General features: G+C 58.8%; 1 protein-coding gene across 10 annotated transcripts in view; it reads right to left on the bottom strand.

Annotated features, from left to right (window-relative positions):
- Positions 1-24,308, bottom strand: part of CHD6 (chromodomain helicase DNA binding protein 6) — a 96,115-nt gene that overhangs the window by 10,776 nt on the left and 61,031 nt on the right. For 9 of the 10 annotated variants that reach the window (XM_086760331.1, XM_086760339.1, XM_086760335.1 and 6 more), the window contains 20 exons: positions 23,807-24,050; positions 23,186-23,362; positions 21,607-21,750; positions 20,543-20,798; positions 19,847-20,057; positions 19,142-19,337; positions 18,467-18,631; positions 17,900-18,079; positions 16,949-17,059; positions 13,629-13,831; positions 13,016-13,215; positions 9,570-9,729; positions 9,074-9,163; positions 7,965-8,068; positions 7,191-7,320; positions 6,843-6,903; positions 6,058-6,115; positions 5,332-5,551; positions 3,028-3,236; positions 293-1,858 (listed from right to left, as the gene is read on the bottom strand). In XM_086760331.1, the coding sequence (XP_086616457.1) occupies positions 293-1,858; positions 3,028-3,236; positions 5,332-5,551; positions 6,058-6,115; positions 6,843-6,903; positions 7,191-7,320; positions 7,965-8,068; positions 9,074-9,163; positions 9,570-9,729; positions 13,016-13,215; positions 13,629-13,831; positions 16,949-17,059; positions 17,900-18,079; positions 18,467-18,631; positions 19,142-19,337; positions 19,847-20,057; positions 20,543-20,798; positions 21,607-21,750; positions 23,186-23,362; positions 23,807-24,050 (4,685 nt within the window). The remainder of the gene's footprint in view (positions 1-292; positions 1,859-3,027; positions 3,237-5,331; positions 5,552-6,057; positions 6,116-6,842; positions 6,904-7,190; positions 7,321-7,964; positions 8,069-9,073; positions 9,164-9,569; positions 9,730-13,015; positions 13,216-13,628; positions 13,832-16,948; positions 17,060-17,899; positions 18,080-18,466; positions 18,632-19,141; positions 19,338-19,846; positions 20,058-20,542; positions 20,799-21,606; positions 21,751-23,185; positions 23,363-23,806; positions 24,051-24,308) is intronic. The other variant, XM_086760340.1, reaches the window with a different exon arrangement.

The raw sequence follows: 24,308 nt of genomic DNA, 5'->3' as shown, positions 1-24,308 counted from the left end.
GGAACTGCTCCCCAGGCAGTGCCCTGTGCTAGGAAGGGAAGGGCATCCTGCATTCCACGGGACGCTGGTGGCAGAGGGCTGCTGCAGCTCAGGGAGGGGGTTTCCGGCTGGCCCTGCAGCCACTAACCCTTTGTTCCTCAATTACACCAGCTGAGAGATCCCAACTCCTGCAGAGGGGAGGCTGCGCCAGGGAGCGGGCAGCCCCCAGGCTCTGGCTCTGCAGGGAGGACAGCAGGTTCCTCCCACGCACTCGCAGATCACTGTCAACCAGAGGGAGCTCTCAGGACTGTACCTTGACTCTGGCTGCTGCTGGCTTTCTCCCCTTCATCTCTGTTCTCACACTCTTCTTGCTTCACGCCATGGGGCTCAGGGTGCAGGGCCTCTCTGCAACTCTCCTGTCCCTCAGCTCCTCGTCCCCAGGCCTCTCCTGCGGCACGGGGGGGCTCTGCCCCTGGGGCCCCCAGCGGAGACGTTGGCAGGCGGCAAGCCTGGCTCTGAGCCTGGCCCCATGAGTGCTGCAAGGTGCTCTCCTCATCCAGGCCATGGCTCTCCCTGCCCTCTGTCCCAGGCTCCCCCAGCCCTCCAGGTGTCCTCAGCCCCAGGGACTCTCTCTCGCCATTCACGTCTTCTGGGCAAGTGCCCTCAGGTGTGGGGAGGCCAGAGCTCTGCTCCTCGCCCCCCAGATCGTTAGGCTCGGGATCACAACTGGCCCTGGTCCTGGGACCACTCAAGTCTTCCACAACATCTGCTGTTGCCTCAGAGTTATCATCATCCTCTTCTTCCTCCTCATCTTCCTCGCTGTGGCTCTGACTTGGCCCTGACTTTGCCTCGATTCCTTTCTCCTGCAGCAGACTGATGAACCTTTGCTCAGGAGGAACCTTTATTTCATAGTTATGAAGACTGGGACCGTAGAGCCCCATGCTTAAGACTCCTTCCATGGCACCACGCTCGGGCAGCACAGGCACAGGGCTGGTGAGGTCTCCCTTGTGCTGCAAGGTTTCGCAGAGCTCTGCTGGGACGCTCCGTGAAGGGTCACCTTTGGGGGTAGAAGGTGAAGGCTCAGCTTCCTCGTTCTGACTGTCCATTCGGTCACAGCCCACCTGCAAACCCTCCAGGAAGGGAGTCTCTCTCATGGCCTCTGCATCGCAGCTGGAAGGATCTTCATCCCCCTCCAGCTTGCCCTCGGAGAGTTTAGCAACGCTGCTTCCAACATCTGTGCAGCTTGGGCTGTCTCGGGCAAGGGAGCTCTGCTCGCTGTTACAGGCCTTCTCGTCGTACATCATGCACACCAGCGACTCTGGCAGAGAGCTCTCATCATAGTTACTGGAAATGATGTCCTGGACTTTAGACATGAATGTTTCACAGTGTGCATCCGGCGGACTGCCGCCAGCCTGGGACATAGTGTTGTCTACGGCTTCTAGCTTGATCTGACTCTCAGCTTCGTTCTCCAGAGATTCACAAGACCGGCCCACCTGGCTGTACAGAGGAGAACTGTAGAGTTTGGAGTTAGTCTGGTAAAGGCAGCAAAGGGTTTCTGGGCCTGGGATCCCTGTTCTTTTATGCTGGGCATAGTTCCTGTACGCATCTAAAAAAGACAGCTGGGGGTCATTCATGATGTAGTAGTCAGTGCGATTCAGGCCGTGCTTGGCGGTGCCGATGAGCAGGTCCCGGTCATGTTTGCCACACTCCCACCACACCGGCAGGTAGAGGCTTGGCCGGCACAGCTTGAGCCGCTCGTGGAGCTGCGGACACTTGAGGACCTGCTCGCGCACTTTTCGCAGAAGCTCAATACGGTAGAGAGTTCTGGCAGCACGTTCCTCCGTGATGGGCTCCACGTAGATGTCAGGGTCTGGGGGACCTACAGCAGGGACAGAAAAGCCAAGGCCCCGTTACACAGACTGACGAGAGTTACTCAGAGGCAGTGAGGAGCAAGGCGAGTTTTAACTCTCGCTCAGACTGCAGTGAGGTGAGGGGGAGTGTTCGTGAGGTGGGGGGAGTGCTTGTCGCCGTTGCTGAGGCTTCATTTCCCAGTCTCACCACCTTCCATTCATTTGCCACCAAATGGACACACAGGAGTAAACTCCCTCAACTTTAGCAGCTTGACCAAGAGAGGCACTCGGCTGCAGAGGACTTCAGAGTCTTGTCTGAGCTCTATTCCATCAGTGCCAGCAGTGCTGGAGCTCTGCGGACCAGGTGGCAGAGCGGCTCCCTGGGGCCTGAGCTTCTGGTAGCCCTTCAGCAGGTTCCCAGGGAAGGGAGTCCCTCAACTTGTGCAGCTCTTTTGATGAGGAACCCCCCACCTAAGGCATTAACACTCATCTCCAAAGAACTGCGCCTGGGAACAGACCTCCTGAGGGGTCTGAGACATAATCCTTTCTGCTGCTGTTAGAAGCAAATCGTTTTGTGCTTAAATAGCCCCCAGGCAGCTTGTCATCTGCCATGTCCTGCACGGTGCCAATGCACTGGGCCTCTGCAGGGCACTCTGAGAAAACCTGAGTGTTGGCCAGGCTGCCCAAGCCTCCTGCGCTGGGTTCAGACTCCTCTTACCCTCTAGCAGAGCTCCCACAGCACAGGCACGGTGCAGACTCCGTCCAGCACCAGCAGAGAGATGTTTGGAAAGAAAGCAGCAATGCAGTTCGGCCAAACAACCTCCAGCTCCAGCGTGGAGGAGATGTGAACTATGGCTTTTCTCCTTCTCCTCCCTCACATGGAGAGGTTGCTGTCTTGGATAAAATTGGTTGTGATTTCACAGGAGAGCTCCCATGAGACCTGTGAGAGCAGGGGCTGGAGCCCTCAGGGCTGCCCTACCTTCCCGTTGTGCTGGGGAGGCGGTACATGGTGGTGACAAGGCAGCCAGAAATGCACATGGCTTCTGCAAGCCCACAGCCTGGCTGGTGTCTCGTGCCTCCAACTGTCCCTGACACTCCTCCCTTGCTCTCCTGTTTCACAAGAGCAGTGGGACCGTTTCTGACCCGATGCTACCTGGACCTACCCTTACCCACCAAAGGCCATGCGATTTCCACTCACCATCCTCTTTCCACAGTGGGAGACCGCAGACATTCTTGCACATGGCTACAAAGCTGTAGAAGTACTTCTCTAGGCTCTCATCTGTCTTCTTCTCCAGTCGAGAGATGGCTCGGAACTGGGTCCAGTCAAAGACCTTTTTCTCCTGGTCATAGATGACCCCAAAGGAGGAGACAGTGCGGTAGAAATCTGCCTGCTCCCTCCTGGTCCACCTGTGGGGCAGGGAGGAGACACAAACACCAATGAGACATGTTCTGGTCCCAGCATGGGCAAGGGACCAGGCAGAGAGGGTCAGAGAGGACTAACTCGTTACTGCCCACCAGTTTTGGGGGAGCTGCCAGGAGGAGCGCACCAAGGAGGGCACCACAACCCACGATCCCCTGCCTTATGGCGCACAGTGAGGAGGAGCGAAGGCCACAGGCCTGCTGGCTCTTGGTTCACTGTTGAAAAAGCACTTGGCTGTTTGAAAAAACATTAAGCGCAGTGCCTGGCTGTGCTGCCGATAGGGCACAGGCTCCAGCAGCTTCTGCAGAGGCAGAAACCTATCCCAGCTACTTGCTTTTTGCCACATCGAGCTGTCTCATCATCCCCACAGAAAGGCAAACTCTCTGTACCAGAAATTAAAAGGAAGGTGCTGCAGACACAGCTCTCATCCAGCCTCTTCTAGAGGGAAACTGGCACTGGAGTTCATTGCTCTAAGGCTCCCAGTAACAAACACCATCGACCCTGCTGACTCCTGTGAACTCCTGGGTGCCAGGGGTGGGTGTCACCCCCTCCCCACTAAAGGAAAGCAGCCGTGGGGGTGGCAGGGTTCAGTTACAGCACTGTTAGAGGACAACTTTCACTCTGGTTCGGACCCTCTGAGCTTTCATCCTGTAGAGATCACTCAAAGGAACGACCCAGAACAGAGATGGTGAAGAGGGTCCCGGGCAAATACAGCCCCGGGCCAACAGAGCGTGGAGAAACAGGTCCCAGAGAACAGACGTGGGTACAAACCGGCAGGGCAAGCGCAGGAGCAGTCATGGCAGAGAAAGGTGAGTGCTGTAGGCCGAAGAAAGCTGAAAGTCAAATCTCAGCTCCTTTGAATTGCAGCTCCAAGCCAGCACCAGCTGGGACATGTCAAGGGAAAGCAGCCAGGGTGACAGCACCTGCAGCACTCCCCAGCTGACCCAAGTACACCTTGACCAGCATTTCCACCCCTGCTCCCAGGGGCCGTGAGCCCTCTGCAGTGATATTTCATTCCAAAAAGGAGAGTAACACAAAGAAAGTTAATTAAAAAATCAATGATGCAAACCAAGGAGCCTAACCGGGAGTTTGTTGAAAGGCCTCAAATTAAAGGCTGGTAGGAAACTGCCTAGGACACCTGTGTAAGGACACCTAAAGGAAAAAAGCCCACAGGATTAAAGAGCAGGAAATACCAGGCTGCTGTGGTGTCCACAGCACAACCACTGGTGCCCCCACATCAAAGAGGGGACGCTAAACTGGGAGAGGTCCAGAGGAAGGGGAGAGGTTAGATCCGTGGGCTGGAGCGGCTTCCAGACAAAGGAGGCCACGAACGGAGAGCACAGGGCGGCACAGACACCCAGCGGTTACAAGGTTTTCTGCAATGGGGACAGGTTCACAGGAGACAAAGCCATTGAGGCCTGTTGAGCACAGAGAGCCCCCGCAGCTCAGGAGTGCCAGGGTTGCGCACTGGGGACTGGCACTGGTGGAGGCAGCACCACCCCGCCACACAGCCTCCCCGGTCTCTGCAGAGAGCCACGCAGGGTGCCAGCACCATTCCACCATCCTTCCACTTACTAGGACACAAACGAAATGGGAGCACACCACAACCAGGATACGCCACCATTGGGCTTGCAAGGCCACGAGCAGGAGACTAACGCAGCAGTGTGAGAGCCACAAGGGTCAGCAAGGCCATGTGGGCTGTGACAGCACTCAGCCGTCACCTCTTGCCCACGGTGTGCCCCAAGCAGCGCCACTCTGCTGGGGCTGGGGGGCGATCCCTGGCCCAGTGGACGCTGGATTTGACCATGAAGGGCTCTCCCCTTGCTGCCTTTCACCGTGTCACCAGTGCCTACCCACCCACTACGGTGGAGGCTGCTCCCTGGCCGGGCTGGCTGCCGGAGCTGCCAGGCTCCCTCGTGGCTGGGAGCAGCGTCCCTCTGCCCAGCAAGGACCCGTGCGCCTCCATCAAGCAGGCAGCTGGCTGTGGGGACAGCCGTGGTGACATTTCCCTGGGCAAATCCAGGGGGGCAAGGATTTCAACAGGACTAAATCAGCGTTGGAAAGGACCCTCTGCTGCGTTACCTTTTCTGCATTTCTTTGTTCACCGAGTCCATCTCAGAGGCTCTCCTGAACATCTCGTCCTGCAGCCAGTATCCATGGTTACCAGGCACCAGCATATCGGCACGGGGAGGCAGCTCTTTGCGGTTGCAGCGCTGGTAGACGGTGACGAGCCTCCGCAGTCTGGCTGTGAGGGCAGATGAGACAGGCCAGCAGGATCTGTCTGAGTCGGAGCCATCCTGGGCTTCAAACATCAGGAAGGACATTAGTATTTAATGCACACGCAAAGCCACAGGTCCCCGTGTCCCTCTGTCCGGCTCCAAGAGCTCCCTCCCGCCTTCCCCCTCCCACGGGGGACACCAGGGATCACAGCCATGAGTAGGGGGCTGCAGTGACCATCCACCAGCACTGCCCACTGCAGAGACCCTGCATGCTCATCTCATGCAGGCAACCACATGGACAAGGGCAAGCTAACGGCTTCCAGGCACCCCTGGCTGACTTTGGCTAGAAACACCCTTCCTCAGGACGCGAGCTGCCCCGCTGCAGGGCCCATCCCTGGGTCACACGTGACTCGGTCTGCACAGGAGGGCCCCTGACGGGAGGCTGCCCAGCTCAACCCACCTCACCCACGAACACAGAGCAGCGCATCCCCCTCATCCCGCAGCGTGTCCCTCCCACCTCAGCGCTCCAGCTCTGGCTGTGCCATGCCGGCCCCTGGGAAGCCACGTGCCGCGGGAGATACAGCCTCACCTGCCGCTGCCTCGTCCCGCTTCTCGCTGGCTTCGCCCACCCTGGCAGCCACGATGTCCTGCAGAAGGAAACCATCAGAGAGGGCTCTCCAGCCCCACACAGAATCCCCCGGCCCCGCAGTCCCTCCGGCCCTGGCAGGGTGCGGGGTGGCAGGCCGAGCAGAGCCACGTGTCCTGTGTCCTGGGGCTGCAGTTGCTGGCTGCCCTCAGCACACAGCATCAGAGCAGCTCGGGCAGGGGAGGTGACAGCTCAGAGAGGCAGCGCTGTCCATTTTGGGCCTGGAGGGGAGGTGCGCCGCAGTGACACAGGCTGCGGTGCCACTGCCCGGGACAGCCGCAGTGCGACAACTTCCGCTGCTCAAACGAACCCTGCACCCTCCCGTGCTGCCTCGTTCACTGCTCTTCCTCTCCCCAGAGCCACTTTTCGGACACCCCAGCTCCTTTGCCAGGGGCCCCATGTGGCTCCTGAAGCCGAGTGTGAGAACCAGCACCCTGGCCGTCCCCAGCCCTTGATTGCCCTCAGCTCCCCATGAGGCAGATGCTGCCCAGGTCTGCAGCAAACACAGAGGCAACAGCAGAAGCTGTGCTCCAGTGAGCAGAGACAACAGAGACAGCGTGGGGCAGCGCTTGGGCACGGCACGGCAAAGCTGGCACAGAGCAGGGTCACCGGCAGCGCGGGTTCCCCGGTGCTCCACAGCAGAGCTGACGGAGCCCAGCCTGCAGCGTGGGGCAGAGGGCAGGCCTGGCAGCAGCAGACACGCATCCATCACCATGAATGCCACTCACCTCCTGCTTTGACAGCCCCTCCAGCTTTTCTCCACCGCTCTCTTCCTTTTCCATGCCACCCCTGGGTAAGAAAGTACATTAGTCCCTGGTAGCGGCAGCACAGCCCCCTTGGCTGCTCCCGTTATTGGCAGGAGGGAGTAGAAAATTGGTGCTCAAGCCATCTCTCCGCCTCATACCGGGGAGCCAGCTCCCCACTGCCTTCCTCCCTGCCCGCTGTGCTCAGACACACGATCTGCTTCCTTCCTCCTCTCTGCGCGCAGCTCACCCCACAGCCCTGCCCCACTGCTAGCATGGCCCCCAGGAGTGAGCCAGGGAGTCCCCGAGAGCTCGGCTCCATCCCCTGCCCACCTTTCGGCAGCGTCCTGGGCCCCATCGCTGATGCCCTGCTCCGCGGAGAGCAGCTTCTCGTCCGGCATGCCCACCTTCTCCAGAAAGCACAGCGCTGGGTCCGCCCGCATGGCGTTGTACCTCTCATAACCTGCCGAGGGCCGCAGGCCATGAAAAAGGAGAAAGATGGCACAAAGCCAGGCCTGAGTCTGGTTCAGGCAAACGTCCTGCTCTGTGGGACACAGCTCCTCAGCCAGCTCTCACTCTGTCTCTGCTACTGTGAGAGCAATTCTCCCCCCTAGAAATTCAGAACATTTTCCCAAAAGCTGCTAATCGCTCTGCAGCCCCTGGGCAGCAGGCAAAGAGCAAGGTCAGCCCTTCCATCCCGGCAGGCAGCACAGTGCCCAGAGAGCTGTGCGCAGCCCCGCAGCTCCTGGAAGCAGCAGGGCACTTCAGGACAAGGCTGGGGATGCCAGGAGAGGCTCTGCACCTTCCTCCTTGCCCTCACGTGGCAACCACATGCTGCTCCTGGCACACCAGAGGAGTCTTCCACAACACTGGGCATGGCCACCCCAGGCACCGCGGTGCGCCTGCCCCACCACCCCAATGAGCCGGCAGCACCGCAGCTGCTGGAGCCTGGGGAGAGCTGCCGTGGCGCTGCGCAGCTGTAGCGCATGGCCAGAGCTCTGCCCCCTCGCACTGACTGACAGCCCCTCCAGGTACTGGAGCTCTGGACAGGTGCTCCACTGGGGTCCCCCTCGTGCACTAGCACGCACCAGACAAGCTGGTACGCACCGTGCTTGAAGACACCAATAAGTAGGGATTTATCGGCTTCGGCATTCCACCAATCCACGGGGATCTCCACGTAGTCAATGTCCGGAAGCAGCACGTCCAGCTCCCTGCAGCAGACAAAGTATGAATGCCCCTCTCCCAGCCTCACCAGACACTGGAGCGCACTGGGCACTGCTGGGCAGGGGCGGGGGGAGACAGGAGCCATGGCTGGCCTGGGGACAGCTAACGAACGCAAGGCTGGCCTGGGGCCTCGCCATGGCGTGGCATGCATGTCTCCCTGGGGTCAGAGAGCTGGAGCCTTGGCTCCACCACAGCCCCCTGCCTTCCCCACCCTCTTTCTCCAGAGATGAGGAGGCTGCACAGCCCCTCTCCCCTGCCACTCACCCAACACCAGGGTAGGTGAGATCCCATCTGACCTGAACAGCACCTCTTGGGAGAAACCACTTCAAACCGACCAGCCCCAAAGGAACTGCAGGTCTGGTGGGGTGGGCTGCAATGCCCTCTGCACAGACTCACGCTGATGGCGCTGTGCAGGGGAAGGCAGCAGCCTCTGCTTTAGGAAACTAAGCTCAGCATATCACACTTCTCTCCAAAGCACCGAGAGCTGAGTCTTTGCAGGCAGGTCAGGAGCTGGCAGGCTGCAGGCTCAGAGGCACTAACAGAGCCCGTCGGTCCCCTTGTCCCCAGCGCTGGGAAGGGGCTGCAGGCCACAGTGACGGGACATGCTCTGCTCCGAGGCCTGGCCCTGGGAACTGGGCACAGTCTCTGCAGGCTCCCACCTCGGATGAAAAGCCAATATGTCAGGCAGCACACGGAGATATTTTCCTGTGGGCTGCAGGGGGTCTCCAGGTGTCTTCACCATCCCCCAGGCTGGCGCTGCAGCATCAGAGCTGTCTCAACAGGGCGGCCATGGCCACAGCTCCTGCTCAGGCAGCGCTGCCACCAATGGATGAAGCTTTGCCTGAGCAAGACCTGGGGGTCTGACCACAGAGACCAAGTTGCCCATAGGCGCAGTGAGCCAAGACAAGGCAGAGCTGAACGGCTGTGGCAGGACTTGAGTGCTGCCACCACCTCCCTGAGAAGCATCGCAGGGCTCACCATAAGGTCCCTACCTGGCAGGGGTCCCCTCGAAGGCTTTGTCCGCAGCCTCCCCCAGCACTTCAGCCTTCAGGTAGTAGAGCATTCGCACCCGCAGCAGAACCCTGTGCCGGAGCAGCAAAGAGGAACGCACGCTAGCACACAGGTGCTCAGATGCCAGCCCAGGGCCTGGCCAACGGCCCTCATCAGAGCATGTGCAGGGGGATGCTCTGAGGGTCAGCAGGGCCAGGCAAACCTGCTCAACACCGTGTTCTCCCACGTGGGAGGACCACCTTTCTCAAAGCAGGACAGGCACTGGCCACGCGGCGTCACGCCACAGTGCCCAGCCCTGCAGCCAGAGGTTTGCTGCTCAGGACATGAATCCTGTCAGTTAGAGGAGCACCTGAGAACAGTCCAGCGGCCAGAGCATGACGGTCCTACATGGGCCCCTTGCAGCTCCCTGCCACCCTCCCCAAGCCAAAGGCTGAGAGCCCATGGTCTCCATGAGCTGGCCTGGGCTGCTGCACTCACTTGTTGCAGTGCTGTTTGAGGTGCTTCTTGTAGCTGTCATCGTGCAGGACGACTTCAGGGTTGCAGGTGGCAAGCCAGTCTGCGTTCTTTATTTCGGGAAGCAGCATCTGGTTCTTCGTCTTCTTCCCCTTCCTGCCTCTGGGCACTGGTGCTGACAAGCCTGTAACAGTAAGTGGCAGGCAGTGAGCACCGTGGACACTGCGGGCCAGGCCGGGCACTGCTGCGAGGCGTCTCTGGCACTGTGGTGCCCAGGCAGGGCAGCGGCGCTAGGGAGCTGGAGGAGGCCGTGCAAAGCTCCTGGCGGCAGGTTGGTGGGCCAGGGCCGGGGGAAGTACAAGGAGTAAATGTGGAGCGTGGGAGGCTCAGTCTCCGAAAAAAACTTGGGGATCGCCACAGAAACTGAACTGCAGTGAGTTCTCGGTGAGCCCAAAGGATAACACAGCCCCCTGAGGCACAAAAACGTCACACCGAAGCAGGGAAGGGACTCTGGTCCTGGGCACAGCTCTTAGAGCCTTACCTAGACACTACAGCCAGCTCTGAAGTTCACCCTATTGGGACGACAGTGATCTGGGACATGAGTCCAAACAGGAGGCTCCCAAATGATCAAAAACCAGAAGAAAATCCTGATGATCTGATCGGTAAGGGTTGTTTCCTATTCCATGCATCAGGAGGAGGGCTGCACAGGAACCAGATCACTGCAGGGGGCATTTACACTTGGCAAAGATACCGAAGAGAAAAGGAACGCAGTCCCATCTGGCTGACAAAGATAAAGTGAGATCCAGTGGCTGGAGCTGAAAATGAAACTCATTTTCAACCTTGAAATAAGATGCGAGTTCACAGCAGAAAGTGGAAACAATTCCTGGTGGGGTCACTTTTTTTTTTGAGTCTTCCGAGAGGGATGAGCTGCCTCCCTGGGCAGCTGCTCCTGAGGCAGGATCCTGCAGATGTCCTCTCCTGCCTTCGTGTGTGAAGGGGAAAGAAGCACCTCAACAGTCTCATCCCATCCATCTGGTCTTGCAGCACCAGCAAAGAAGAGAGAGTGTTGCTGTGTCCTCATCACTTGCATAAAGTTTGCAGCTCCAGGGCAGGACAAGGGCTAAATCGCAGGTGGCTACTGGAGGCCTGCAGTGGGCACCAGGGCTCCTGTCCCCAGCACTGAATTGGCCTGATGAACCTTGGGCAGATGCTGCTTCCCCAGCAGCCTAGCCTCTTCCAGGAGGAGGCTGGATCAGAGCAGAGCTGTGAGCTGGGCTGCTTGCGTGCTGCACGCATCCCTCATAGTCGCATAGAGAGGAGACTGAGAAGGAACAGCCCCAGGAAGCACTAGCAAGGGCTGGAGGTTGCTGCTGCTTTCTGCCCACCATGGAGGTCCAGAGCACATCTCACCTGGACAGCTCTCTGCAAACATGAGTGGTACCTCAGGCTCCTTGGTGAGCCACAGCAGCGCTCGCTGCACGGCTCCTCCGCGCTGCAGGGCTCTGCTCTCCTCCTGAGGTTAGGCTAGATGGTTTTGTCATTCCTCTGGCCAAGACCACACTGAGGTTTCACAGGTGGGAAAAGCCATTCTGAAGAGCTGATGGAGAAGCTCCTGGTTGCTTCCCTCTGGTAAATATCCAAATGCGTCAATTTTAACGCTGCTCTTGCAGCAAAGCATTCCTGGCCCTCCACTGAAACTGCAGCTTGTTTGTAACCTGGCACTGTCTAAACCAAGCCCATTCACATGGGCCAATCATTTCTTACTCTTGCTCTGCTCCCCACGGGGCTCTGGAGCCTGATCACAGCACCGCGCTGGAGCGGGCTGTGTGGCGAGGGCAGGAGGCAGCACTGCCAGAGCAGCTCACATTGCAGGTGACTGAAGTAACTTAAGGAAGCCACTGGAGGCCATGTGCTTAGACCTCCCACTGTGAAGCCAGCTGGACATTTCCAGACAAAAGGAAATGGTGATGTTGGGTTTTAAGCATCAAGCAACACGCAGCATGCTCTTGGGACTCAGTGACAGCACTGCTGCAGAACAGCCTTCCCTGCACTCCACCACCTCAAAACAGGAGGCCCAGGTTCAGCCTGGCTCCCTGATGCCAAAAGCAGGCTGGGGAGTCCCAGCCCCCTCATTACTCACCTTGAGCCACAGATCACACGTGCACAACAAGCAGCACAGGGCCGTGGGGCTCTGACCACCCTGAGGGAGCGCTGCAGCCTCCCCCAGCCAGCCCTCCCAGCCCAACTCACCTGTCCTGAAAGCCGCAGGATGCAGGCACTGTGCTGCTAGGTCAGCGCAGAGTCCTCTGCCACAGAACAGGCAGTGACCATGTGTCCCAGGTCACAACCCTCCAGCTGATCCAAGGAGCCAGCACTGGCTCTGTCTTCACAGCACTAAAGACAAAAGCCCCTGCGGCTGCACGATGCTGTTTCCACGGTGGGCTCTATTTGCTGTGCTGCTCCAGCCACAAGGGATGCCTACAGAGAGCAGATGCTGCACTGCAGGCAGGAGGGCGAATCTGCAGTGCCCCACTGCGCAGGCAGAGCCAGAGCCAGCGGGAGAGCGGGGCTGGGGAAGGCTCTAGGTGGCCCCCGCCTGAAGCTGAGGATAGGCTGGAAACCTCCACCCAACAGAATGCAGGCGTCATTAAAAATCGGACACGTGGCATGATAACATGGACCTCACACACTGCGCGTGAGGAAAGTCAGCGTACGAGTCCTCTGAAGAAGGAGGGCACAGCCAGACCTAAGGTAAAGGGTCATGCTAGGTGGAGTGAGAGAAGCAGCACCACTCGGGTGGGATTCTGCACTGCAGAGGTCTCGGGACACACCAACACCGCACCAGGGCTGGCACTGCAGACCAGTACACCCGGGACAAGAACTGTGATGGGCGGAGACACAAGCTGGTGACCTGGGGTCTCAGCTGTTGGTGTCAGGGCCGGTGCTGCCAATGGGCACAGCAGGGTCCCTGCACAATGATCCGCGCTGCATCCTGCCATGCCTGAGGAAGCCAGGCACGTCTACGGTCTGAGTGGAATAAGCACCCTCACACCTATCACACCCAACGTGTTCCTGTGGTCACCAGCGCCCCATGAGCTCACTGCCTGGTGTCTCCCCGTGCGGGGGAACCCTCACAGTATTCACAGGCCAGAGAAAATTTAGCAGCGCTCACTTGAGAGTAGGATGGCATCTCTGCTCCCACCACAAGGCGCCCTCTGTACCAGCCATGGCACTGGGAGCCATAAAACAGCCTCCCCCACCCAGCCAGCTCCTGCTGCTGGCTCCGAGGCTCCGTGTGGAGGTCAGTTCCATGGCAGCCACTTTCTCTGCACAGAGAGAGTTGCAGTGCTCAAGCACAACTGCTGGCTGGCTGTTTCAATAAGCTCTGCTTTGACTTGTGCAGCCTTGGTTCCGCAGGCTGGCACAGTGGCGACGGGTACAGGTGCAATGGCAGAGAGAACACGCAATACCTGAGTGATTCTGCAGAGCCTGGTTCTGGCCGTCCTTCGTTGGCGTGATGAGATCCCAGATAAAACTCTTAATCTTCTCATCCCCCTTGTAGTGTTTGACGCAATAGACCAGCAAGGCCCGACAAATCATCTCCATGTCCTTCTCGTTCAGGTGCCACTTGAAGCGCCCGTGGGTCAGGATATCTTTCCAGCGTCCCCAGCTGGAACAGCAGGAATACAGACAGAGTAAATGCTCCTGTGCAACTGGAGGCCTCACTGGCACGTCTCTCCAGGAGCTTGCTTAGGGGCACGGCCCTGCCAGCTCCCCTGGAGAGGGGTGTTCCACCCCCACATTACAGGAGCAGAGATGACAAGAGGTTTGCCCAGGACTGAACAGGACAGAGGCAGGAGCAGACTCTGGAAGCGCCAACTTCCAGCTCATGCTTTTTCCCCTTAACCCTCCGTCCATCCCAAGTGTTCACTTGGGACCCAGGTCTCTCCAGGGAGGTCGCTTCTGGAAGGAGTGGACACTGCAAGCAGGACAGACAGAAAGTGGCTGGGGCAGCCAGTGGCCCGTGCATGCAGGCTCTGGGACAGCTGGAAGCTGTGCTCTCTGAGAAGGGGTGAGACTCACCCGAATATGAGCAGGTTCTTCTCCACGCGGAAGCACTCAGCACGCAGGTATCGCCGTGTCTTCTCATTGAAGCGCCGCGAGCGTGTGGGTCGCTCATCCGAGTCACTGTCTAGCTCAGAGAACTCCATCAGTTCGTCCTCTTCAAAGGAGTTGTAGTGTTTGGTTTGTTTCCGCACCCGGGGTCTGTCGATGACCAGGCTCTCCTACGAGAGACAGAGAGGAGAATGCGCTCAGGTACAGGCATGATGCCTTCCATCAGGGCACAGTGCGTCCTCTTCTCCACACTGCCGTGCTGCTCTGCTCATGGCCCTGGTTCCCGGCTCACCAGCCCCTCAGCTAGCCATCATCTTCCCACTGGGATACCTGCTCCAAATCACCTGTGTGCAGTTCTGCCTGCACACACAAGACAACTCCTGGCCAGCACAGAATTCGGCCTGAATGACGACAGCTGAAAATCAGGCCCTCTGGGTTCAAGCTGCTGACAACAAGCAGCTGACTCAGCTCTGAATCATACTCCTGCCCGCCCCAGCACCGCCTGTGCCGAGCGCTGCACTGGAGGCAGTGGAATTTTGGTGTCAGGGGGAGATAGGTGGGCCAGAAGAGGAAAAGCAGCTTTCAAGAAAGTGCAGGAGGGAGCAACAAATAGCATGTACCTGCCTCCTCTCCTCTTCCCCACCCTGTTGAATGAATCCATGTCATGGAAATCTGCCTGGGGTTTAAGCACGTGGGACACCCCCCCCACCCCACCACCCCCTCTCCCATTCTCCCTGCTAGAGCGGTGAGCTCTGCAGAGCTGCGGGGCCTCCCTCTTGCTGCTAACACTGTCTTTGGCGTTGCTGCCTTAGCTGGAATTTTGTTAGGCCCCAGCTGCTGCTCCCAGCTCCGTCTCAGTGCTCAGCTAGAGAGCTCCTTTAGTGGGCAGAGCAGGCAGGAGCCAAGAACAGGGATGTTACCCCCAGGAGACGCTCCCCGGCGGGGCATGGGGAACGATCGGCAGCTCTGCTACCAGACCAGAGGAAGACAAGCACCAAGTCACAGAAGAGACTGTGAGAGCATCGGTTTACAGTCTGCAGCTCCCTCGCCCGGATATGGTGATGGGCCTGCCAGCTCCACTCAGCTTTACCACTCATTCCCATCCCCAAAGGCAGGACAGCAGGGCTGCAAACGCTGATGGAGGAAGGGGTGGCACAATCCCAACCTGCCCCGACTTGCCCCGTCAGGCCAGGAAAAGCCCTGGGCAGCTCCCTTCAGCCCTATTCAAGTTCAGCTTTCAGAGAGGTTTGTTTCTAAAGCAATGCCTGGATACTGAGCCTGACCCACAGGGTCTTTGAACAGCCCCCCAGGCTCAGCGAACGTGGCTAGTGTTCAGCTGGACACAGAAAATATCCACCAGGCAGCACAAGGGCGCATTTGGCTCTCTAAGAGCAGGGGGAAGCACCGGAGGAGTTGCCCAAGCCAGAGCTCCTCTCGCGACGCCTCCTGTGCTGTCAGGGCCAAACCCAGCTGCCCCAGAGGACCTCGTATGCACCTTGCTCAGAGAAGATGAAAAGCTGAGCAAGGGCGAGTCCTTGCAGACACCATCCAGGGCTGTGTCCATCCCCTGAGGCACCAAGCCCCTGGCAGCCCCTTCCCTAGCCTGCTCTGCCCTAGGACAGAGCTCTGAGACCTGAACCAAACTAAGCATCCACACACAGTGATGCTCTGATAAACCCAGCGCCGCAGCCACAATATTCAGCCTTCCTGCAACGGCCCTTTCTTGTAAGCGCAACCGAGGCAGGGAAGCAGCACGGCACCTCACGGCCCTCACAGCACTGGCATCTTCACCAGAAAGAGACGCTTCTTCTGCAAAGAGGTGTTGCCTTCCAGCCAACACCCACTGCCTGCTCCAGCGCAGCCAATACACTGCTCCCACTACAGCATCACAGCCCAGCGCTTGCTCAGCAAGGGCCCCCAGTTCCAGGGCTGCCCTCACATTCACAAAGCCAGTAAAAGACCAGTACCTGAGGGTGCCAGTACACAACCCTCTTGACCAGCAACGTCCGAGCACTACCATGCCACTGCAGCTCCTCAAAATCCTCCCTTGCTGGAACTCACACATCACACGTTACGAATAAATCACAGCAGTGTGGTTATTACCTCGGCATTAAACAGGACCACGTGACACACAGCCAATTCCAGGGACCCGCCTGCTCTGCTGCCACCTGCTCCCCAGCAGCCTCAGCTAATGTCAAGTCCACTTTGCTAGGTGACTAAATGGCTGGACTTGCTGCTGGGCTGAAGGCTCCCTGACCAGGCCCAGGGGTGCTGTGGCCCCGCAAAGGCCCTGGAGGGCTGGCTGGGGAGAGGAAAGGGAGCCCAGGCCAGTGGGCACAGTGGCACGCAGCATGGCTTCTTCTCTGCATGCCGTCAGGAGAGCCGGGGCACTCTGCTGAGCTTCACGACAAACAGCACCCTCTCAGCCAGCGTGATCTGGCGTCTGTAGTGACACAAATGTGCCCAACACTGCAAGCTCCAGGGCTCGAACAACTGGAGTGTACAAACTCATGTCAGCTTGCGAGGCCTCCTCCAGAGCTGCCAGGCCAAACACTCCCCTCCGCCCAGGGTGCCAGGGCTCACCCGGACTTGGGTTTGGGCTGGGAAATGGTTATGCAGCTTCCCCGGGCGCGGGAAGAGCCTTTCTCACCCCAGCAATCCACAGACACAGCAAGAGCTGGCACTTGGCACGCAGCAGCTTGGGCCCGGCGTGCCTCAAGCTGATGAAGGTCTCTGGGCTTAGTGAGACAGCCAGGGAGCTGGGAGACCAGAGCCGGCACCCAGACGGAAGCACAGCACCGTCCTGGTATTGCTCCACGCCAGGTCCCCAGCCCCAGTGCCCAGGCTGCCAGCACCCAACCCGGCCGGCAGCGGGAGGCACTCATGCCTGCCTGTGCTGTGGGGAACTCCAGCACAGCTCCAGCTCACACACTGGTGTCATGCCAGTCTGCTGGGTTTGCAGGCACGCCATTGTGCTGGCTGTCCCATCCCCTCCTCCCCTCACACGCTGCCAGCCCCAACTGTCGCCCCTTAACCAGGCCTGGGAGTAACTGGGAGCCCAGGCTGGGCTCCCTGAAGCACCAGGAAGCCACAGCCCAACATGTGGCTAAAGCAATCGAGGCCTTAGCCAGCACTCACGGGTCAGTCCTCCCTCGCAGAGATTTCCAGTCCCTCACTAACACAAATCCCTTCACGAGCCCAGCGGAAGCACACAGCTCCAGCCTGGAGACCACATCATGCAGCGGCAGAGCAGCTGGGGGGCACACGAGCCACAAGCTGGATCCTACCTTTTCATTCTTGGCGTCTGTATCGAGCTCTGCTATCTTGGCCCACTTTTGCCAGAAGTTGGGGTCGTCCAAGGAAATGTCAGTTCTGTTTCCTGATGCTACGAAGCTGGCCTGGGAGCGAAAGAGGAGGAGTGAACAGGGCGCAACCCACCATCCAGATGTGCCTTCCTCCATATAGAGACCCCCAACATATCTGCCTGCAGTGCACAGTCTCACTGCCACAGGGTATCACACCCCATGCTGATACATGCCAGAGGGCCTTTATTTGCCGAACTCTTCTTTTCTGCAGTTGTGCCTGACCCATTGGAAATGGAGCCTGGGCTGTGCCACCCGCGACAGGAGGAGGGACAGATGGCCCTTGGTGCCCCCAGCAGACACCAGCCACAAGTGTGGCACAGAGCTGGCTGCTTGGGCTCTCTCCTGTGGGGCTGTCAGGGCCCCATGGTGCACAGCGTCCCACGACACAGCAGCACCAGCTTCAGGCACCATGCAGGCCAGCAGCTGGGTGCCGTCACCAGCCTGGGGGTCTCCCTGCAGAGCCAGGTCCCACGGCAGCAGAAGAGCGAGGCTGGAGACAGACTCGGGCTGTGCTGCGGGAGGGCTGTGCTGATGGCAGCACAGCTCCTTCCCACACCACCGGCAGCCCAGGCCTCCACCCACATTTCTGCTCGGAAAAGCACCACACCGAGGCAGCACTGGTGTTCAGAAGGGCAGTGGAGGTGACAGACGCCGGATCAAATAAGCTCAGCCCAAGAGCAGAAGATCAGCCCATCTCAGGCTGGGAAGGCTCCAGCTCCGGGCATGGCCTGCTGCCACGGCAAGGAGCCCTCAGCCCAGAAGAGCAGACATGTCTCAACACACAAGTAAGAGGCCAGCCCACCACGGGTGCCCTGCGCATCCCCCTCTACCTGGGCAGGACTCCCCCTTCCCTCCCGATGGAGCACAGCTCACCTTGGCAAAGGTGGAGCCCTTCCCCTCGGACTGGATCGTGATGGTCTGTGTCCTGCGCTGGAGGATCTGATCAATGTCTTCCTCGCAGAACTTTGATCCTTCATCCTCCTCGTCCATGAGAGCACCGTATGCACCCTTCCGCAGCAGGTCCTCCACTTCCATCTTGGAGAGCTGCTGAACCTGCCCAAAACACAGGGGCATTACCAACCTGGCCAGACACCCCGGGCACTGCACAGCAGGAGAGGGCTCTTTCCTCTGCCCCAGGAGGGAGGGCCAAGATGCCTCAAGCCAACCCAGACCTCCCACTGCTGCAGCAAAAAGGTCACTTCAAAATGCTGCCTGAGGGTTTGTCAGGAATTGCAGTGTCCCCCACACGTGTCCCCCAACCCTGTGGCAGTGCAGGGACAGCCTGCCCGGCCAAACAGCAGCAATGTGAGTGTGTGGGACAAGGCTCTCCCTCCCCAGAAGCTTGCCCAGGTCGCTGTTCCAATCTGGCAGTGACTTGCAGGGAAGGAGGAGAGCCCTCCCGCATTGCCTGCCACCCAGCCCCACTGACAGCCAACCTACCCCGTTGGTGCTGCCCTTGCGGTTGATGTCCTGCAGCACAGCCTTATCCAGGCCCAGCTTCAGGCTGGCCTTGTCAAACATCTCCCGCTCATAGGAGTTCCTGGTGATGAGGCGATAGACTTTCACCGCCTTGCTCTGCCCAATCCGGTGGCAGCGAGCTTGAGCCTGGGAGCGCAGAGGGCACAGCGTCAACCACAGCAAGCCCAGCAAGACGAGGACCGTATGGTTTGTGGCACACTGCATCAGCACCTACTACTCCCCCACCTGAGCCACAGTTGGCTCCCAGCCGCCAGTGCACCCTGACCTGCGGCTGTCCTGGCAGGGCTCTGCCAGCAGGTGCTGGTTAGCGCGAGGCCTGCGCAGCTGTGGAGCAGGAACTGGAGACCCCTGCACGCCCAGGCAAGGACATGGGGCTCAGGCTGGAGCCCTGGCTCTCTGCAAACAGGAGGCACTCAACACTTCACCCCTCCAACACCAGGGATGGAAAAACTGCTGCCCGGTCTGTGGCCCACCCATGCTTTTGGAGCCACACTGTGTTCTCCCCGGTGACACGTCCCCTCTCCCAGCACAGCACCCCACGCCCAGTATGCTCAGGTGCTGCTGCCCTTCCCTCCCCAGCCGGCATGAGCGACAGGAGCCATGCTGCAGGAGCCATGTCCCAGCCCGGCCCATTACCTGGAGGTCGTTCTGCGGGTTCCAGTCTGAATCAAAGATGATGCAGGTGTCAGCAGCGGTCAGGTTGATGCCCAGCCCGCCCGCCCGCGTGCACAGGAGAAAGACGAAGCGATCCGAGTCGGGCTTGCAGAAGCGATCGATGGCAGCTTGGCGCAGGTTCCCGCGCACCCGCCCGTCAATGCGCTCATAGGTGTACCTGCTCAGGGACGGGAAGAGGCGAGAGCAGGGTCACAGCAGGGCCTGAGCTGGCTGCAGCTACAAACCCCTTCTTGCTCCTTCTCCTGGGCTGAGTGTGGGCACGCAGGCAGCTGGGACTTACTGGCGAGCCCTGTGCACAGGTGCAGGCTCAGGCCCCCTCAGTCTGCGTGCACTGTGCTTGTTCTTAAAAGTCGTTCCTCTTACAATAGCAAAATCATCACAACCCCACGCACAGTGCTGGGATACAGGGCTCATGGGAACCAGGACCAGGGGAAGGGCTTGTCTCCATTCAATCACTCGTAGGCCTGGGCAACACAGAACGGACAGGCCAGAGCTGCCCAGATTTGGAATCTCTGCACCCACCGGCAGCAGCTTGTAACTGGGACCCTCTGGTACGCAGGCACAGAATGGCCACATCCCCACCCCAGGCTGTTTTCACTCTCTACCTATGGTGCAGGATGGAGGTGATGTGGGGGAGCTGTGGCGCATGCCGAAGCCTGTACTAACCGCCTCTGAATGAGATAGTCTTCCAGGATGTCGAGGCAGCGCACCATCTGGGAGAAGATGAGCACCTTGTGCCCACCAGCAATCAGCTTGGGAAGCAACTTATCAATGAGCACCAGCTTGCCAGCCGCCTGGATCATCGCCTGCAGCTGGAAGTCTGGTGCCTCCGGGCTGTGTGTTTTACGGAAGTCTTCCAGGATCTTCTCCTCTGCCCCTGCCAGGTGAGAAGGGATGTGAGCTCTTGGTGAGGCTAGCAGTGCAGCTGCCCCTAGCCTCCTGTCCAAGGCAACAGCAAGCCACCACGCGAGGAACAGAACCCACACAGTCGATCAGATCTCAGGAGGCTGGCTAGAGACCTCCAGAAGCCCCTCCACTCTGGTGACTATACTCCTTCAGGGCTTGCACCAGCTCTTGGCAGAACAAGCCAGGCTGGGACATTGGAAAGGGTCTGGCACCAGAACACCACAAACACAGAGAGCCTAGCAAGACTCCGAGGTGCCCACCAGCAAGCAGCACTTGTGGGGAGCTGGGCTGCCTGTGAGGGCAACAAGGCAGATGGCTGCATCCTGTGCTGGGTCTGGATACACACCCACAACAGCGGCAGATGGCATGAGGGCCTGAGCGGGCTGCCAAGCTGGGTGAGCTCTGCAGGGAACGACCAGTAAATGTGGCAGTGACATCTGTGTCCCCCCTCCTCACCGTTGATGAGATATGGGTGATTGCAGCACTTCCGCAGCTCCATCATGGTGTTGATGAGGTTGGGCATATTGTGCTGGTTGGCACCCTTAGAGAGGAAGGAGAAGTTCTTCTCCAGGATGGCCCGGTAGTATTTCTTCTGGATATTGGTCAGCTCCACCTCAATAATGGTCTCCTGCTTGGGTGCCAGATTCTTCTCTACATCATCCTTCAGCCGTCGCAGCATCATGGGCTTCAGGATGGACTGCAGCTTCTTCACCTGCCAGACCAAGCGCAGAGATTCACTGCCCGCCCTGCACGGCAAGCACACAGTGCCAACAGCAGCGGGGCCTGCAATGCTGGAGCCTCCCCAGGTGGGAAAGCCACTACAAATGACCCTGAAGCAGCCGCTCTGCTGACAGCCAGGACAACTTCAGGGTCTGGCTTCCTTGGGGGAGGTGTGTGAGTGACCAGCCCTGTGTCATGAACTCCACAGGCTTCTGCTGCCGGCAGCCTTGGGCAAATGTATTTGCTGCAGGAGGAGAGTCGGGAGCTCTGACAGCAGCTGAGATGATGGCTGCTCCCCCTGCCTGTGCCTGCTCCCTCAGAATGACGATCTTTGTGCAATCTTCACTTATGCCGGACAGTCAAACGGCAGCAAGACAGGCCAGGGGACTGACCTGCTTTCCATGACCCGTGCTCAAGGGGAACTCTGGAGGACGGCTCTCCAGAGGAACCTTACAAGGGCAACTGACAGATGGACTTACTGATCTCCTCACTCCCCCTGCACTCCTGTCAGCCTCGGAGGCAGGCCAGGTGGGAAAGCTGGTGAGCCGTGCTGCCTAGGCACGCAGGGGCAGCAGGGAGCTGGGCAGGGAGCAGGCCACTGCCTTGGCACAGGCCAGGCTGGTCTCTCTCCAAAGCCACGCTGGGGGCTCTGTCACAACTTTGCTGAGCCCAGGGCCTGCATACAGCACCACACCTTGCAAATGCAGAACTTTAAGCAACGGGGAGTCATATTCACTTCCATGAAGCACATGTCTGAATGTGGCCTGTGCTAACAGTCCTAGCGTCACTCTTCTAGGTACCTGCTCCTCTGTCTTCAGGTCTCCAAACTCCTCCAGGAAGGCTGTCTCTGAGGGGAACTGCTGTGGCTCCAGGAAATTTAGGAGGCTGAAGAGCTCCTCCACTGAGTTCTGCAGGGGCGTCCCCGTCAGCAGCACCTTGTGCTCCTGGGTACACACAGAAAACAGGTTGAGGGCTCAGACCCACCCGCTGGGTCCAAGCAGCCCCAAGAGCGCAACGCTCCCTGGCTCGCAGCCTCAGGAGCACTTTGGGTGGCCTGGCTCCCTGAAAGGCCCCCCTGGCCATGGTGCCAGCCCTCACCCAGCCACTGCCATGCAACAGTCTTGTGGCTGCCAGGACACTCCCCTGGACGTGTCCCAGTCCAGCTCTGTGCAGCAACAACAGCCAAAACCAACTGCCCCCAGGCTTCAGTCCTGCCCTGGCACAAGACCCTCAGGCAGGGCTGTGCACCCGAGGGCAGGACGCCCCTCTCCAGGGCTTGGGCAGAACGAGAGGGAACACAGCACAGAGCCATGTGATACAAGGGGTTGCAGGGACCTGCTGCTAGGTCCAGCGTGAGCAGGGTGCCCCAAAATCAGCAGGGGCACATATGACTGTGCAGAGCGTGCACTGGGAACAAGGAGGAGCTTTCATTAGAGGTTCACCATGTAGGTACATGCACAATAAAAGGAGACAGGGGTCCAGACAACCCCCCAAGACCTGGAGGTGTGAGAAGCGGATGACCCCTCAAGGAGAACACACTCCCTTCCATGTGTGGTCACCATGGGCCACCATGGGCACCACGGGCACCACTGGGTGCTGCTTCCCGGGGTGCACCAGCCACTCTGTCCCAGCAGAGCCAGAGACTCGGGCACTCGCTAACTGCTCAGGCTTATCAACCCTCCTGCCCAGCCTGACGCAGGGAATGTCCCCAAGAGCCACCAGCTAAGAAAGAAGAGCAAACATAAGGTGGGAGGCTCCCACAGGATTTGTACCAAGGAAGATGATGGTTATGAAGGGGGGCCAAGCAGCAATCCTGCTTTGCCCCAGGCTGCTCACAACCCAGCAGGGGCCTGCACAAGATACAAGGTCACGGGGAAACAGCAGAGTCTTTGGGAACTGGAGACGTAAGATTAATAATTTTCAGAGGCCTGGTCCAGCTACAGGTGAGTGTGATGGAAACTGGGCAGGTCTGGGAGACCCAATAGCCCTGATGGCTCTCAGGCCTGCAAACAGCAGTGCTGCCTTTCCTGGGGCTGGAAAGGAGCTGAACATCCAAATTCATTCCTCAGAGCAGCTCATTAATCCCTTTTTCACACTGATGGGAAGGCATGGGGGAACTTGGCCTGCTGTGGGTCAATATTCCACTTCAGCAAAAAGGAGTTTGTGATGGCTGCAGGGCACCAGCGCCCCATCTATCAAAGGGCCCCCCACCACCGGCATCGCGTCAGTGCCCTGATGGGTCCCAGATGGTTTTCCCTCTGACAGGAAGCTCTCAGCCCTGGCACTGGGCCAGAGTAGCCGGCAGTGGTACCCAACTGCTTGGCATGGCCATATCTGGCCCACCCTGCTCTCATGCAAACGTGGGCAGGACATGCTCACCAGGGCCATGAGCTTCAGCCCCTCCAGGAGTTTGCAGTTCCTGTTCTTCAGGCGATGTGCCTCGTCAATGACCACACAGCGCCACTGGATCTTCTTCAGCTCCGGGCAGTCGGCAAGGATCATCTCAAAGGTGGTGATAACCACCTGGAACTTGAAGATCCCAGGGAGAGGGTTACCCTAGGGAGACATAAACCACAGGCAGCGCTTGACTCCTGCAGGGCAGCAGGACACTGTCAGACATCCTGTCAACATATCAGTGTCAGCATCTGGCTCCTAGCTGGGATTTCCCCAGATTCATCTCAAGCGGCGGCAGGTTCCTGCAAGCCTCCTTGCTGGCTGCAGGCTGGGTCTCTCCAAACCAGACACTGCTTCAGGGCAGACAAACAGGCCGGGACAAGAACCATGACTGGAGCTCTGCTGCATTTTCCCCTTTCTGCATGAGTCAGGCCTGTTCTTCACTCCTACACAGTGCACCCTGAGCCTGTGCCAGTAAAGGGGTCTCAAAAGGCCACCTTTCCCTCTCCAGATGAGCCACAAGCTCCACATGCAGCTCGGTGCTTCCCAAGTAAAGGCAGCCAGGGCCGGGGAATGCATCCTGAGAGTGATGTGTGTGTCAGTCACCTGCGCATCCCTGTACACCATCTCGTACTGCTGGATCATCTGCCGGCTGATCTGGCTGCCGTGGTACACGATGGCATTCATCTCTGTCCAGGTGCGGAACTCCCTCTCCCAATTGGTGATGGTGGAAAGAGGTGCGATGATGAGGAAGGGGCCATGGATGCCCATCAGGAATATTTCTGAGAGGAAGGTGATTGACTGGATTGTCTTCCCCAGCCCCATCTCGTCAGCCAGGATGCAGTTCTTCCTGCAGAGATGGACAGGGGCAGGTGAACGTGGCTTTCAGGGGCAGGAACCACCCTGTCACCAACTCCTCGATGGGATGTGGCTGCAGCTGGGAACATGCGTATTCCTGCACTCTTGCCATAGGACTGGGTCACCAACAGCTTGGCCAATAACAAAAATCAGGTGTACCTCACACCCATAGCTAAGCCATGCTATCTCCAAGACTCATCAGCATTTATCAGGGAGAAATATTCCTAAAGACTCAGTTGCAAAGCTAAAA

This window comes from Chlamydotis macqueenii, chromosome 16 (assembly GCF_036417535.1).
Source record: "Chlamydotis macqueenii isolate bChlMac1 chromosome 16, bChlMac1.mat, whole genome shotgun sequence".
NCBI lineage: Eukaryota > Metazoa > Chordata > Aves > Otidiformes > Otididae > Chlamydotis > Chlamydotis macqueenii.
This window is presented reverse-complemented; position numbering and strand designations above follow the sequence as displayed.